This window comes from Aegilops tauschii, chromosome 5 (assembly GCF_002575655.3).
Source record: "Aegilops tauschii subsp. strangulata cultivar AL8/78 chromosome 5, Aet v6.0, whole genome shotgun sequence".
Lineage (NCBI taxonomy): Eukaryota > Viridiplantae > Streptophyta > Magnoliopsida > Poales > Poaceae > Aegilops > Aegilops tauschii.
In genome coordinates, this window is record NC_053039.3 from 547,172,424 (window position 1) to 547,188,789 (window position 16,366).

Below are 16,366 nucleotides of genomic sequence, written 5' to 3' on the forward strand. Positions count from 1 at the left end.
CTATGTGTGTAGCTGCACCAAGGGTGTAGTCCATATTTTGGGGGTACCATTGAAGATGACAACCTGTGCTGTACAACTAACTGGTCTTCTCATTGTTGAGAATCAGCTAGTATGCTCCAGGATTTTTAAGTGATTTAAGCAGTTGTTTTTGTGTTTATTGGTGATGGGCTTTGTTTCTTCGAACTTTCCTTAAAAAAACACAATTTTTTTTAACTGAAAACATTCGCCTTTGTGGTCTGCACACCAAGCTTTTGTGGAACACACACACACGCACGCACGCACACACACATGCGCACTCAGGGTTTCTGAACATTCTGATGTTTTTTAAAAGGTACACAACATATTTTAACTGAGAACATGACCATTTGAGGTCTGCCCACAAAGTGCTATCATCATTTGCCTTTATTATCAAGGACATGATATATTGGAGGGTTTTTTTTAATACTGACAAGCTCAGATTTTTTTTTTTGGCCTTTTCACTGTCATTGTTGGCTTGCAGCATCTCTTCTGAATGGCCGTTGCTCTAAACTTCGATACGACGTCTCTTGGCGACCACAGTTCACAAAGTTGACTCGGTGTCAAGGAACAACATTTTTCTATTCAATATTACTTGTCGCTCAAACGAAAATATCTAGATATATTTCATGCTAGATACATCCGTTTGAGCAACATATTTTACTCCTTGATCTAAATTAATTGTCCTCAAATGAATGTGTCCAAATTAATTGTTGTTCAAAGAGATGTATCCAAGTTGGATCAGAGGGGGTATTCAATTGTAGCAAGTACTCATGTATGCCCAAGAACATACTCCCTCCATATCAAAATATGAGACGTTTTTTTGATACAAAGGAGCATAAAAAAACATATTATATTTTGATAGAGGGAGTACATGATAGCACTGGTCTTTCGGTTCAGTCGCAAAAGGAGCCAACATTAGAGAAGAACCCATGCCAGCAGACATTCAGCGTTTCAGACACAGCCACACAGGCACAATCATAACCATGAAAAGAGAAGCTTCGGCAACAAAATCTATCGAGCTGTACCAAATTATTACAGGCATGCTCCCCTGCCCATGATTCAGTGGCACGGGGCACCACTGGAAAGCGCGACACGCTGGGGGTTCCCTTTTGAACAGTATATATGAATTAGTCGGTCACTCATGCTTTACTTAGCGAAACGGCGAACATTCCAAAACAAAAACAGAGGAGAAACATGGCGACGGTGTCCTGCTACAGAAAATGCGACTACTGCTTCTCAGAGCGCTCACATCGGGGTCTGCTGGGTCCCGAGCATTCCGCCGACAATGTTAGTCACCTGAAAAAGAAGTAGCCAAAATGAGGGTTTCTGCAGTGTATCAAGCAAAGGAAAGAAATGGCTATGTAGATATTTAAACCACTGGGCATTATTATTTCTAGGCAAAAAAATAAAAGGAAGGTATAGGAAACTGCAAATTCATGGTACATCCCTAAGGTAGCTAGCAGTTCCAAATAAAAAACTATCATGGCAAAAATGTATTTTCTCTGAGATAATTTAAAGCACAGGAAAGTGTTTTCTTGCCCAAAGTAAAAAAAAAGGCAGTGATATTATCATTCTTTTCTATAAAAACCACATGTATCACAAGTGAACTTGCCTGCCAGTACTTTGACACACACCGATCAATGCAACTGTTCTCTCCCATATTGAGTTCACCTTCTTTATGCCTGTTGAAACAGAACAAATCACAGGAAAAGGCAACTGTTAAATTCAACAGAGGATAAATCTTTCTTGTGGCTGTTAACCAATGAGTTACAACGAAAAGAGATGATTGATGGATGTTAGATGCCACTTGACTATTTTGACCACCTTGGTTGAACCATAATGAATCTATGCATTATCTTAGAACATGAAAGAAATGTATAATTGCAATATTTTGGTTACTCATTTTATTCAACTATAAACAGCAAATCAACAAAGCAATGCAGAACCAAGCAATAATGTGTAGAAAAAATGGCAAGATATTTCGAGTTAGAAAGACCAAGTACCTTTTCTCGATGCACTTCTCAAAACAAACATGTGTAAGCCTGCATAAAAAAAAATTGGCTCACGGCATCAAGATGTGTATACAATAAAAAAGGGATTCAGGAATAATGTGGCACAATCTAACTATCTCCAAGCAAGAAGAGTACAGAGTGGATGATACACCATGGTGAGGCTGCTAAATATTTATCAGCCCTATAATAATGTCAGACTGACATTTCACAAGAAGCTGCCTATGCAAGCGTATTTGGAACACACAAACAAAACACAAAATTCTCTCTTGTCATCATTAATCTAGTTTAGATTAGGAAGCAACAAATGAGAATAAGTGAGTATCTACTACCAGCAAAGCACACGGCATCTTGGTGCTTACAAGTTACAACTTACAAGTAATAGCATGCCAACATAACTAAATTACGTGATGCTACCTCTCCTCCTGATCAATGTGACTAGTAGGTGGTATATAGGAGTACATTAACAAGCATCCCACACATTAATTGCAGCTTCATGGAAGATCATTCTACTAGGCAGTTCGACAATGTCATTATTCTCAGCTCATCAAACAGCTCTATTCATAGTTCTCGGCACATAAACAACAGGTTTATAACTGTGAAACTACATTATGCAATTAGGGGTAGAGTAACAGTAGTGCACACACATTATTTGCGGGCAAATAGGTTCAGGGAAGACCATCCTATTAAGCGGTTCAACAATGTCATTGTTCCCAGATCAATCAAGCAGTTCTATTCAGAGTTGCCGGTGCAGAGCATGGCAACCACTTGTCATAGCTGAAGGAGAAAGAGTTCCCAAGGAAATCACTGAAGCAGTAAAAACATTTTACACCAGGCTTATAATTGTCAAACTAATTTAGGCTACTCATCCGTCTGCAGCGCCACGACAAGTGCAAGCAATTTCTACTTCAGACTACATAAGTAACCTCATTGCATCAACCAGTGATCTGATCCCACAAGCCCCACCCAGGTGGCAAGCAACTAACAGGCGAATCACTCACCGGTTGAAAAGCTCGACCCGGTACTCCATCTCCTTCTCCGCCATCCCGAACATCTGCATCGCGCAACCACCGTCAGTTAACCTCATCACAAACTCTCCAAATCGAAATCGCGCAACCACACATAATAAAACATCAAAATTCGGAAGCTAAAATCGGCGCGCGTACCATCTCCTTCTCCAGCTCGCTCCGCACGTCCTTGGGAGCAGCCATTGTCGCGACGCCTTAGCCTGCACAGACAGAATCGCCGAGCGCACCGATCTAAGCAAGGGATTCATCCGGGGAAGGGACGGGGAGCAAGACGGCGTTTCTTACGGGGAAGGGGGGCCGGAGATCTCGCGAGCTGGGCGGCGGCGGCGGCGGTGGTCGAGATGCCGCGGTCGCGAAGGGGAACGCTGGAGCAGCGGCGAGAAAAGCTCTAGGGTTTTGCCCTCCTTCTTTCTTGGAGGAGGGGGGCACCTGCGCGCCTCATATGGGCTTCGCACTAACTCCAATGGGCCTACAGGCCCGAGTATGTTCGCCGGCCCAAGGCCCACGTTTCTGGGCCGGCAGGTGATAAGCGGCTCTATTTTTTTAAAGTAAGTTAAATCGCTTCGTTCCCGAGCGGCTTGAGAGAGCTGGGAGCAATGAGCTTGGTGGTCTATCCACTCCTGCGGCTCCCGTGCCGCTGCGCCCTCGCGGCGGCGCCGCGGGCCGCCGCGGCGTCGGTGGTGTCGCTGTCGGCATCGGCCTCGGCCTCGGCGGCGGACGGCGGGGACGGGGAGCTGACGGCGCGGGAGAGGCGGGAGAGGCGGAGGGAGGCGAGGGAGCTCAAGGCGCGGGACTGGAAGGAGGAGGTGGAGGAGCGGCTCATCCACGAGCCGGCGCGGCGTCGGAAGAAGCCGCCGAAGCGGACGTGGCGGGAGGAGCTCAACCTCGACTTCCTCGCCGAGCACGGCCCGCAGTGGTGGCTCGTGCGCGTCTCCATGGCCCCCGGCACCGACTACGTCGACCTCATCACCAAGGCCGTCGCCCGCCGCTTCTCCGAGGTGTCCTTCAAGGTAGTATCGCCCCTAGTCTCTCCTCTCGCCCCCCGAATGGAGCTATGGGTCGCTCGTTTAGATCACTGGCCTCTCTCATGAGCATTTTGCCGAACACCTGAAGCGTAATGTGCCATGGGGTGTCTGGATTGTGCTATGAGCAATGCCGCCGTGCAAAACTCTGATCACCACTACTTAAATTTCACATGTGCAGAGAAGTTATGCATAACGAAACCTGTGAGAATGCATTTGGCTATTGGTTGTGAATTCTCATGGCGACGCTTGCCGTCGTGTTTCAGTTTTCAGTAACTAAAAAGTTTCTAGTTCTTATTCCTTTAATCATACAATCAATCATGGTAAAATTTGGGTTAGTGAGATGTGAGGTGAACCCAACGAAAGACAGCCTTCAACTCCCCCTCTTATTTGCATAACATATATCTGCAGATTTACAACCCAGCAATCCAAGTGAAGAAGAGGCTGAAAAGTGGTTTGATCAGTACCAAGTCAAAGCCTCTGCATCCTGGGCTGGTCTTTCTGTATTGCACATTAAACAAGGAGCTTCATGATTTTATCAGAGACACTGAAGGTTGTTATGGTTTTATTGGAGCCACAAGAGGATCTATGTGGGTACTTCTTAGCACATTCATCAAACCTCTGTCTGAAACTTTATTTGCTCTTTGCTTCGATGTTCTTGTTCGAATTATCCATGCTCTTGCTTATACAGCTCTGTTAGATAGCTTGCCACCCTGGATTTTTCAAGTGTTTGCAATCTAGAGTATTGATATTGTACAAACCGTATGCCGTCCATAGTTTAGAATCATCCTTTAACTCACAAAGTGACAAACACGCATTACTCAGTACCCAATTTACCCAAAAACAGCTAGCGCACCAATTTAATGATCCGGATTTCTTTTTGGAGCACAATGGTGCTATGTGCACTTCACATGAAGATCTTGTTCGAAGCAATAACTTTTTTGCTGTAATTGTAGCAGTGTATGAGTGATAGTAGATGTTCGATATATACAGCAGCTGATTGTATCTCATATATGTTGTATGATCAGTTTTCCCTTCTTGTGGCTGCCATTATACTAATACTTCCACCGTGCAGTAAAAGGCAGATTAAGAAGCCTAAACCTATTCCAGTTGAAGAAGTCGAGTCGATTATTAAAAAGGAAAAGGAGGAACAAGAGAAAGCTGACAAAGAATTTGAAGACTTGGAAAACTGGGATAAGGGGTCTTTTGGTAAACCCGTTGAAGACCCTGAACTTATGTTAATTAATAAGATCAAGAAACAGGTCAAGAAATCAACTACAAAAGGTGCCTCCAGCAACGACACTTTTACGCTCGGTGCCAGTGTTCATGTTCTCTCCGGGCCTTTTGCAGGCTTCACTGGCTCTCTTCTGGAAGTAAATCGCAAAAATAAGAAGGTTAGGCTGAGTGGCTTATGATAGCTTCATAGTGAGCTAATTGCCTTGCTGTTCTCCGTTACCTTTTCTTCTCGTCTTATCTGGTTATTATCTAAGAAGTGTTTTACCTCCCACAGGTTACTGTCCAGATGACACTTTTTGGCAAGGAGAGCTTTGTAGATCTAGATTTTGATCAAATTGAGGCACTGAATACTTAATGGTAATGAGAGTTGTCTCTAATACCTGAGCACTTCTGAATTCTGTTTTCGCTTACCTATGACTGAGCACTGGACAATGGCATTTAACCGACAGTTTCCAAGAATCAACATCTGCTACTCAACTTGCATCAGGTGGTCATAAAGTAAAAAGAGTACCCAGGCAGTAATGTATTCAAATCATTAGGAGGTTACTAGTACAAGTGGGGAGTCTCTTTCCCCTGGTTATGGCCTGAAAAGAATCATATAGGTAGAAGACTTGCATATTTTTCGTACACAAAATAAATTGTGTATCTGGAGTATGTGACCTCACATGTGGGCCTTTGCCCTTTGGGTATAGGATAGGACAATCATTCGTTATCATTGCTGCTCCCCCAAGTGAAGTAAATCAAGTATATTTAAGGTTCTGCAGTAAGGAAATTTTATCATTGTTCCATGATATGTCAAAAAAGTAGGGTGTCAATCAAATCGACATTTTTTCCCCAGAGTACTTTCATATATTTGAGATCCTCTAAGCTTCGTGGGCCTTTTCTCATTCTGGTTTCTCATATATTTTGGATTCTACAAAAAAGACGTTTCTCACATTTGTTTGTCATGTCTGAACAGCTAGGCACACACCCACTGTATCAGTAGTTTTGTTTTTCGAAATAGAATCAGAAGTTTTATCAGTTGGGCCCTGGAGATATGAATAAAGCACTTGGGGTATATGGATCTGTTGAAGACCACCGGATTGGGTGACAAACACAAGAGAAGAGTTAGCCTGTGAGCCAGTAAACATTAAGCCGTAAGTACTCTCCACCACCATGTGTTTGAACAACTAAACGAGCTCTGTGATTGGATCCGGAACTAAATAACTAGGTGGCCGGCAGTAAGCAGGGATAGGGAACATATTTTTGCAGCCTTATCTCATGTTGAAATAACTAAATAACCTCTTCTTCAGCCTGGCAGGTGTTTGGAGCGCGGGTTTGCGAACCAGGATCGGATCTGTTGAACCTGGGAAATCGCCGACCTGACCTGACCTCCACTTGGTTGCTGAAGTTCTACCTCGACCTATAGTTCTATCATGTAGAGAGCAATGTTTCAACACTTTGTATACTTTTTTAGCACCATAGTCTATTCATTAATTTCATAATTGTGATCAGTACATTCGTTTATCAACCAATTCAAATGGCGGAAAAAAGAAGGCCGGTTTTCGTCGGGGGTCATCATGTCCAGCAATCTTGAAGTGTGCTGCTCCATTTGCTTTGCTTTGCTTTGCTTTCTGACAGAGTGAGGCCACTTTGGAGAAACAGTTCCAATCGAGTTGTTTTCATCAGTGTGCCATCCTTCAGACCAAAAGGCTTACAGTACAAGCTTCTTGCTTTCCTCCTTGTTCCCTTTTCCTACAGTTTGTGGCAATGTGCTGATGATACTGGAACAAAGCCTGCAACGTCTCCACCTGAACAGATCTATCACCTTCACTCCTTTTTCATGCCGTGCTTTGCAATGACATGCATCGAACCCAATATGTTTTCTTTTCAATCAGTGTTTCCAAACTATATTTTTCAGACAAATTGATCAAATCAAAGGTGGTGATGGTAGGGCCTTCTTGTTCTTGGCCACACAACACACATCTCAGAATCTTTGCATGTCTCCTCAGTCCTGCCTAAACAAGCAGCTCGGTGCATTGTGACTGCACAGTGCAGCATCAATGCACACACATGATGAGCCAACTGAATGTCAGAAAGCATGTACCGATGATGATGTCCGAAAGTATTAGTACACGATGGGCCAGCAAATTGTACTATTAGACAACATGATTTTACAGCCTCTTGGGCATGAACTTTCTTGAGAGAAGAAGCAACTACTACTCCTTAGATTTAGCAAGGCCCAAGTACAGTGGAGAGGAGAACTAATTAAGGCAGGGAGTCAAGTGCAGCTCCGGTAGCTGCACCAACGAGCTGCTCCAGCTAGCAGGAGAGAGGTGGCCCGTGGCTCGGGCTGATCGCATCCGTGATCTCGCCCGTCAGCCACGGTGGGTGTCACTGTCGGCTGCCGCGGGGCACCAGGTACACCCGAGCGCGCACCACGGCCGCGTTGCACAGCTTGAACCCCGGCGCCACCGCGAACCCCACCACCATGCCGCCGCGCGGCGCGGACCCGGCCACGCTCTCCATGTACTCCGGGTGGAACTCGGCGCCGCGCCCGGCCTCGAAGTGGCTGGGCGGCGGCTCCAGCGCGAACGCCAGCAGGTGCAGCAGCCACACCGCCTTGGCCGCCCGCAGGAACTCCCCGTAGAACGGCGTCCGCGGGTGCGCGCCCGCGCCCACGGCCTTCTTGTGCTCGTCGCCGCCCAGCACGGCCTCCTCCACGCGCGGCGGGAGCAGGGACGCGAACTTGCTGGCGGCGTACCGCCCGAAGGCGCACGTCGGGAGCACGCCCAGGAGCTCCCCCGGGTCCATCCCGCGCATGTCGCGGTACTGCGCGTACCGCTCCCTCCGGAACGCCGCCGGGTCGAGGAGGGAGGAGAGGGACCCGTCCAGGTAGAAGGACTCGTGCTCGAAGCCGCCCAGCAGGACGGCCGTCGCGTGCGCCTCCAGCGCGTGCTTGGCCAGCTGCGGGGAGGATACCGGGATCTTGGTGACGGACCGCGTGGCCGCCGCCGGGTCCAGCCCCGCCGCGCGGAGGAGGTGGAGGAGGTGCGCCGCGAACGCCCGCGTCGCCGCGCGGGCCTGCTCCGCGCATGCGATGAACAGCTCCGCCGTCGGCGCGCCGGCCTCCGCGGCGGGGGCGGCGAGGAGGTGGTGGTGCTTCTTGGAGGGGTGGAGTCGCGCGTTGCGGCGGCTGGCGGCGGCGGCGAGCTTCTCCTTGAGCCCGTCCACCTCGGCCTGCTTGCCCTGGAGCTGGCGGCGGAGGTCGTCGAGCGCGGCCTCGTAGGGCGCGACGGCCTCGCGGAGCGGCGGGGCGGAGGGGCTGGGGCGCGGGATGCGGCCGCCCGGGCTGGCGGCGGCGCGGCGGAAGCGGTCCCGGAGGCGCGCTAGGTGGCGGAGCTCGGCGACGACGCCGGCGTCGGCGGCGCGCATCCGGTCGGGGTCCCAGGGGCAGTGCGCGCCCTGCAGCGCCGCGTACGCGCGACGCACCCCGGACACCGCGTCGAACACCTCCGCCATGAGCGCCTCCGCGTCGCCCGCCCGCTCGGCCCCCTCCACCTTCTTGGCCTCCGCCTCCTTGGCCTCCTCGGCCGCCGCGGCATTCTTGGTCCGCCTCTTCTCCTCCTCCGCCTCCTCCCAGATCCTGAGCCTCCTGGCCTCCTCGTCCCCCTCCTCCGGCCGGACCGTGGGGCGCGGGCATTCGTCCTCGGCGTCGGCGTCGGCGGCGTCCCCGAAGTCGGCGGCGAAGGGGTCGTCGTCGTCGTCGTCGTCGAGGTCGGAGCCGTCGAGGGTGTAGTTGCCCGGGAAGCGGTTGGAGAGGCAGGAGGAGGCGACCCGGTGGATCAGATCGCCGATGGTGACCGCCTTGCTCGCCATCTTCCTCTCGCTGGGTTGGACTCTGTGACTGAGGCTGCGACGCGCTCGTGGCGTGGTCGTGGGTGGCGGATTCAAGGGAAGGAAAGAAAGAGATGCTCTGCGGTGTGAAGCGCGGCTAGATGCGGACAAGGGAGTGAGCTGAGCCGAGCTGGTCCAGTGCTGCTACTTTTACGTACGTGTTTATTAACCTCGGGCCAGCAGTGAGTGAACAGTGAGCACCGTCACTTCCATCCGATTATTAGCTGCTAAAGTACCACTCACAGTCATGTCTAATCCACTTGAGTCCTGGCCTTTTTAGCACTCTAGCACTAGCAGTACTGGGGCTTTCCTTTTGGACTGTCCTTGTAAGTGTGTGATTAAACTTAACCTCTCTCGCTCGCTCGACCAACCTGGGGCAGTGTTTGTACCGTGTTCTTTTTCGTTCATGTTCATCTGTGTAAAACTGGTCATTGTGAGGGCAAATGTCAGGCAAACATAGGATTCGTTAATCCTTAGGGCTTCTTCAACAATGGTCTTTACTTGCTGCTTCTATCTCCTCTCTAGTGTCTTCTCTCCCCTCTCTAATCTCTTCTGCCTTCCTTTTAAGTTTCGTTTTCAGCTTTACACAGTGGTCCCACATGTCATATACTCTTATGTCAATCTATTTACTTTTTTTTGATAAACTTCCTCTTTTCAGACTTGGTAACCGTGCCAAGCCGTTCCTCCAAAAAAAAAAGATGAGTCTTATGCAAACCAATCAATCTCCTAGCCACGTTAGACTTGATTCGCAAAAAAACAGTCAAAAAACTGGTTACAAACGATTGTTGGGCATGCCCTCAGTTGCCTAGAAAAATAGAATTCGGTTTAATCGATTGAGAAGAGAAGAGGTGAGCCAACGCTTCCCTCAAAAAAAAAAAAGAGGTGAGCCAACGCCCGATGCCCACCATGGAATGGTGTATCTGGCGAGGGCTCGTCGAGACCTCGCCGGAGGCGGGAACAACATGGTTTGACTCGGCATCGCTGCCGGAGGAGTGCTAGGGGTACGAGGGGAGGGAGCGGAGTGTTGGGAGAGAAAGCTCTACGTGGGTAGATAAAGAAGGCAGGAAAATCCCATGGCTCGGGATGGCCAATCAACTGAATTTCCGTTTAGTGAGCCATAATTGCTCCCAAAAAGAAATTTTCCCCGCTGGCATGGTTTGGGTCAACGGAGGTTCAGTACACGGGGATATGACACACGATCACATGGCAAGGTGGAGAATGGTAAGAAGGTGGGCTGAAGCTTTGAGTTCAGCTAAGGTAGAGTACCGTGCAACGCAATTGTCCACGTGGCCGTTTACCAGGTGCTCGCTCGGTTTGTGCAAATGCTTAAAGAAGAGTCGTAGATCCCTTTTTTGGCTGGCAGTGCACCAACCATGCTCGTTAGCAAGTTGTAATGCTAGTGGTCGTTTTCCTTTAGGCCTCGTTTGGCGCAGGGGTTTGGAGGGGGTTTCCAGGCCGCAAACCCCCCGAAGCCCCGACGGCCCGTTTGATACGCGAGGTTTGTATGGGCCGATCCCCTCCAATCCCTTTTGATCTTCTCGTACCCATGCGACTCAGAACCCTCGTCGCCTGGCTCAGGGAAGCACGCCTCGAGCGCAGGCTCCGCCGCCACCAAATCCCCTGAAATCCCCTCCTCTCCAAACCTCCTAAATCCACTTCTACCAAACAAAGCCTTAGAGAAATGCTATGGATTATCCATTTGTCTTGCTCCATATGTTGAGTTTGTATTTGGACATGCCAATTATGGGTTGCGAGCCCACTAAGCCACTGGCCATGTTTGGGCACACACACTCCCTCTGTCGGGAGCGATTTTGCGGCACTCCAATCTCTGGTCATGGCCATTTGATTCTGTTGGTTTTTATTTAGGGTTACTTATAGAAAATAACCACTTCAGTGCAACTCATACTGATTTACGACAATTTTTGAGTTCTTTTTCACAAAGCCACAACTTCTGAGCTAATATTCAACGGTGAATCGAAAGCATGGACAACATATCTGACATAACATCAATGCACACGTGGATCATATATATGTTGGGGTGGACAGCGGGCCCACCCGTCAACCTCCACGACATCTTCTTCCAATATTAATATTTCCCCTACCACAGCCTCCGCCATCTCCTCATCTGAGCTCATCCTTAGCACTACAAACAAAAAAAGACACATCCGTGACATTTTGGACCGAACGAATTTTTTTCTGGCATACTTATGACACTTCTATGACGATAATTGTGACAAAACCCGGTATTATCATAGATGTGGTGGGCTCCTATTTCTATGACAAAAAATCATGACAGAAAATGGGTTTTCGTCCTGGGCGGGCCGGAGACGCAACTGCATGACATTCTTTGGGCTGTCCATAACGGAGAAAACCGTGATAGAAGCGAGGGCGAGGAAAATATCGGGGGAGTTCCCGGTTACGGTGGGTGGTCGGGGCCGAGCGATGCGCGTTTCTCTCGTACGTACGCGCGTGTGTGCGAGGTGTTGGGCTCTAACTGAACCCGAGCGAGGCGTTGGGCTCTAACTGAACCCGAGCGATTGCAGTAGCTACGTTACTGAACTCGAGCGATCGATCCCTTGCTGTTAACTGAACCCGAGTGATTCCTCCGCTACTGCTGCTAACTGAAGCCGATCGATGCTGCCTCTGCATGAACAGTGAGCGTTGTTGGGGGGGGGGGTTGGATGAATAGTTCCCGGTGGGGGTTGGATGAACAGGACCCCGTGGTAGTAGAGGCCGTTGCCGCTGGATGAACAGGAACCCGAGCGATTGCAGTAGCTACGTTACTGAACCCGAGCGATCGATCCCTTGCTGTTAACTGAACCCGAGTGATTCCTTCGCTACTGCTGCTAACTGAAGCCGATCGATGCTGCCTCTGGATGAACAGTGAGCGTTGTTGGGGGGGGGGGGTGGATGAACAGTTTCCGGTGGGGGGTTGGATGAACAGGACCCCGTGGTAGTAGAGGCCGCTGCCGCTGGATGAACAGGAACCCGAGCGATTGCAGTAGCTACGTTACTGAACCCGAGCGATCGATCCCTTGCTGTTAACTGAACCCGAGTGATTCCTTCGCTACTGCTGCTAACTGAAGCCGATCGATGCTGCCTCTGGATGAACAGTGAGCGTTGTTGGGGGGGGTTGGATGAACAGTTCCCGGTGGGGCGTTGGATGAACAGGACCCCGTGGTAGTAGAGGCCGTTGCCGCTGGATGAACAAGAACCCGAGCGATTGCAGTAGCTACGTTACTGAACCCGAGCGATCGATCCCTTGCTGTTAACTGAACCCGAGTGATTCCTTCGCTACTGCTGCTAACTGAAGCCGATCGATGCTGCCTCTGGATGAACAGTGAGCGTTGTTGGGGGGGGGGGTTGGATGAACAGTTCCCGGTGGGGGGTTGGATGAACAGGACCCCGTGGTAGTAGAGGCCGTTGCCGCTGGATGAACAGGAACCCGAGCGATTGCAGTAGCTACGTTACTGAACCCGAGCGATCGATCCCTTGCTGTTAACTGAACCCGAGTGATTCCTTCGCTACTGCTGCTAACTGAAGCCGATCGATGCTGCCTCTGGATGAACAGTGAGCGTTGTTGGGGGGGGGGGGTTGGATGAACAGTTCCGGGTGGGGGGTTGGATGAACAGGACCCCGTGGTAGTAGAGGCCGTTGCCGCTGGATGAACAGGAACCCGAGCGATTGCAGTAGCTACGTTACTGAACCCGAGCGATCGATCCCTTGCTGTTAACTGAACCCGAGTGATTCCTTCGCTACTGCTGCTAACTGAAGCCGATCGATGCTGCCTCTGGATGAACAGTGAGCGTTGTTGGGGGGGGGGTTGGATGAACAGTTCCCGGTGTGGGGTTGGATGAACAGGACCCCGTGGTAGTAGAGGCCGTTGCCGCTGGATGAACAGGAACCCGAGCGATTGCAGTAGCTACGTTACTGAACCCGAGCGATCGATCCCTTGCTGTTAACTGAACCCGAGTGATTCCTTTGCTACTGCTGCTAACTGAAGCCGATCGATGCTGCCTCTGGATGAACAGTGAGCGTTGTTGGGGGGGGGGGGTTGGATGAACAGTTCCCGGTGGGGGGTTGGATGAACAGGACCCCGTGGTAGTAGAGGCCGTTGCCGCTGGATGAACAGGAACCCGAGCGATTGCAGTAGCTACGTTACTGAACCCGAGCGATCGATCCCTTGCTGTTAACTGAACCCGAGTGATTCCTTCGCTACTGCTGCTAACTGAAGCCGATCGATGCTGCCTCTGGATGAACAGTGAGCGTTGTTGGGGGGGGGGGTTGGATGAACAGTTCCCGGTGTGGGGTTGGATGAACAGGACCCCGTGGTAGTAGAGGCCGTTGCCGCTGGATGAACAGGAACCCGATCGATCGAGCTGGTGGATGAACAGGACCCCATGGAGGGCTGGATGAACAGGACCCTGTGGAGGGCTAGTTGAATAGTAGCCGGTGGAGGGCTGGATGAACAGTAGCCCGTGGATGGGTGGTTGAACAGGACCCCGTGGAGAGGGATGGTTGAACAGAGAGGAGCGCGCGGTGGAGGCTGGATGAACAGTCGCAGGTGGAGGCTGGAGGAGGTCGACGGTGGATGAACAGTAGCACGTGGAGGCAGTCGAGACGGTGGATGAACAGTAGCCCCCTGGAGGCAGTCGAAGATGGAGATGAACAGTACCCCGAGGAGTCCCGTTTTGCGGTACGCCACACCCCACCCGATGAGCAGGACCCCCGTTTCGACCGTAGCGCTCCAACACAAATCCGTTTTCTCCGTTTTGCGGTACGCCACACCCCTCCCGATCAACAGGACCCCGTTTCGACCGTAGGAGGTCCGTTTCCTCCATTTTGCGGTACGCCAGACCCCTCTCGATGAACAAGATCCCGTTTCGACCGTGGCCAGTCGAATACAAGTCCGTTTCCTCCGTTCTATGGTACGACAGGCCTCGTTTTCATCGGCTATTCCGTCCAAGCCAGTTGGCTCCTGATGAACACGTCGACGCATTCCGTTCCGACCCAGCCGGTTGCCTCCCCATGATCACGACCACGGCGCAGCTTCTCCGTTCCGACCCAGCCATGTACACGAGCCCTGGTCGTACGTATGCGCGAGTAGGCGTTCGAGACCCCGCCCGTATGTACGTACGTGGCCGTATTTACTTTCTTACACCCTGGCCGCTGTACGTACGTGTACATGCTACGTGCGTGATAACCCACAAGTATAGGGGATCGCAACAGTTTTCGAGGGTAGAGTATTCAACCCAAATTTATTGATTCGACACAAGGGGAAACAAAGAATATTCTCAAGTATTAGCAGTTGAGTTGTCAATTCAACCACACCTGGATAACTTAATATCTGCAGCAATGTATTTAGTAGCAAAGTAGTATGGAAGTAACGGTAACGGTGGCAAAAGTAACAGTAGCAGCTTTGTAGTAATTGTAACAATGGCAACGGAAAAGTAACTAAGCAAAGATCAATATGTGAAAAGCTCGTAGGCATTGGATCAGTGATGGATAATTATGTCGGATGCGGTTCATCATGTAAAAGCTATAACATAGGGTGACACAGAACTAGCTCCAATTCATCAATGAATGTAGGCATGTATTCCAAATATAGTCATACGTGCTTATGTAAAAGAACTTGCATGATATCTTTTGTCCTACCCTCCCGTGGCAGCGGGGTCCTATTGAAAACTAAGGGATATTAAGGCCTCCTTTTAATAGAGTACCGGACCAAAGCATTAATACTTAATGAATACATGAACTCCTCAAACTACGATCATCACCGGGAGTGGTCCCGATTATTGTCACTTCGGGGTTGCCGGATCATAACACATAGTAGGTGACTATTGACTTGCAAGATAGGATCAAGAACTCACATATATTCATGAAAACATAATAGGTTCAGATCTGAAATCATGGCACTCGGACCCTAGTGACAAGCATTAAGCATAGCAAAGTCATAGCAACATCAATCTCAGAACATAGTGGATACTAGGGATCAAACCCTAACAAAACTAACTCGATTACATGATAAATCTCATCCAACACATCACCGTCCAGCAAGTCTACGATGGAATTACTCACGCACGACGGTGAGCATCATGAAATTGGTGATGGAGGATGGTTGATGATGACGACGGCGACGGATTCCCCTCTCCGGAGCCCCGAACGGACTCCAGATCAGCCCTCCCGAGAGAGTTTAGGGCTTGGCGGAGGCTCCGTATCATAAAACGCGATAAATCCTTCTCTCTGGTTTTTTTCTCCCCGAATGTGAATATATGGAGTTGGGGTTGAGGTCGGTGGAGCATCAGGGGGCCCACGTGGCAAGGGGGCGTGCCCAGGGGGGGCAGGCGCGCCCCCCACCCTCGTGGACAGGGTGTGGACCCCCTTGTCTTGATTCTTTCGCCAGTATTTTTTATAAATTCCAAAAATATTCTCCGTGAAGTTTCAGGTCATTCCGAGAACTTTTATTTCTGCACAAAAATAACACCATGGCAATTCTGCTGAAAACAGCGTTACTCCGGGTTAGTTCCATTCAAATCATGCAAGTTCAAGTCCAAAACAAGGGCAAAAGTGTTTGGAAAAGTAGATACGTTGGAGACGTATCAACTCCCCCAAGCTTAAACCTTTGCTTGTCCTCAAGCAATTCAATTGACAAACTGAAAGTGATAAAGAAAAACTTTTACAAACTCTGTTTGCTCTTGTTGTTGTAAATATGTAAAGCCAGCATTCAAGTTTTCAGCAAAGATTATGAACTAACCCCATTCACAATAACACTTAGGTCTCATGTTTACTCATATCAATGGCATAATCAACTAGCGAGCAATAATAATAAATCTCGGATGACAACACTTTCTCAAAACAATCATAATATGATATAACAAGATGGTATCTCCCTAGCCCTTTCTGAGACCGCAAAACATAAATGCAGAGCACCTCTGAAGATCAACGACTGACTAGACATTGTAATTCATGGTAAAAGAGATCCAGTCATAGTCATACTCAATATAAATTAATAGTAATGGATGCAAATGACAGCGGTGCTTTCCAACTGGTGCTTTTTAATAAGAGGGTGATGACTCAACATAAAAGTAAATAGATAGGCCCTTCGCAGAGGGAAGCAGGGATTTGTGGAGGTGCCAGAGCTCGAGTTTTGAAACAGAGATAAATAATATTTTGAGCG

General features: G+C 49.6%; 3 protein-coding genes across 5 annotated transcripts; 1 reads left to right on the plus strand and 2 right to left on the minus strand.

The window, feature by feature from the left end:
* Nucleotides 1-967: 967 nt before the first annotated feature.
* Nucleotides 968-3,469, minus strand: LOC109772260 (mitochondrial import inner membrane translocase subunit TIM10). Its single transcript, XM_020330946.4, has 6 exons — nt 3,341-3,469; nt 3,194-3,255; nt 3,029-3,081; nt 2,022-2,060; nt 1,631-1,700; nt 968-1,314 (listed from the first exon to the last, which is right to left on the minus strand). Exons 2-6 carry the CDS (start codon nt 3,236-3,238, stop codon nt 1,264-1,266), a joined length of 258 nt encoding a protein of 85 aa, XP_020186535.1. The 5' UTR covers nt 3,239-3,255; nt 3,341-3,469; the 3' UTR covers nt 968-1,263.
* A 160-nt stretch (nt 3,470-3,629) lies between these two features.
* Nucleotides 3,630-6,867, plus strand: LOC109772263 (uncharacterized). Of its 3 annotated transcripts, none has more exons than XR_002235062.4 (6): nt 3,630-4,065; nt 4,489-4,667; nt 5,153-5,471; nt 5,588-5,670; nt 6,272-6,449; nt 6,606-6,867. XR_002235062.4 is itself a non-coding variant. In XM_020330948.4 (5 exons), exons 1-4 carry the CDS (start codon nt 3,652-3,654, stop codon nt 5,666-5,668), a joined length of 993 nt encoding a protein of 330 aa, XP_020186537.1. In that variant the 5' UTR covers nt 3,630-3,651; the 3' UTR covers nt 5,669-5,670; nt 6,606-6,867. The 3 variants fall into 3 exon arrangements, 1 of the variants encoding a protein (XP_020186537.1); XR_002235063.4 differs by having other exon boundaries at nt 6,614-6,867; XM_020330948.4 differs by lacking the exon at nt 6,272-6,449.
* Nucleotides 6,868-7,382: 515 nt separating this feature from the next.
* On the minus strand, nt 7,383-9,280 carry LOC109772262 (protein GRAVITROPIC IN THE LIGHT 1). Its single transcript, XM_020330947.4, has one exon. It carries the CDS (start codon nt 9,169-9,171, stop codon nt 7,687-7,689), a length of 1,485 nt encoding a protein of 494 aa, XP_020186536.1. The 5' UTR covers nt 9,172-9,280; the 3' UTR covers nt 7,383-7,686.
* Nucleotides 9,281-16,366: the final 7,086 nt, after the last annotated feature.

What these genes read in the sequence shown, in the direction of transcription:
- LOC109772262 (XM_020330947.4), bottom strand. Translation starts at nt 9,171, where the DNA reads ATGGCGAGCAAGGCGGTCACCATCGGCGATCTGATCCACCGGGTCGCC.
- LOC109772260 (XM_020330946.4), bottom strand. Translation starts at nt 3,238, where the DNA reads ATGGCTGCTCCCAAGGACGTGCGGAGCGAGCTGGAGAAGGAGATG. An exon ending in CGGGTCGAGCTTTTCAACCG is followed by an intron (nt 2,061 to 3,028) that starts GTGAGTGATTCG and finishes TTTTTTATGCAG; the next exon opens with GCTTACACATGTTTGTTTTG. An exon ending in GAGAAGTGCATCGAGAAAAG is followed by an intron (nt 1,701 to 2,021) that starts GTACTTGGTCTT and finishes CTGTTTCAACAG; the next exon opens with GCATAAAGAAGGTGAACTCA.
- LOC109772263 (XM_020330948.4), top strand. Translation starts at nt 3,652, where the DNA reads ATGAGCTTGGTGGTCTATCCACTCCTGCGGCTCCCGTGCCGCTGCGCC. An exon ending in GGAGCCACAAGAGGATCTAT is followed by an intron (nt 4,668 to 5,152) that starts GTGGGTACTTCT and finishes TCCACCGTGCAG; the next exon opens with TAAAAGGCAGATTAAGAAGC. An exon ending in TAAATCGCAAAAATAAGAAG is followed by an intron (nt 5,472 to 5,587) that starts GTTAGGCTGAGT and finishes TACCTCCCACAG; the next exon opens with GTTACTGTCCAGATGACACT.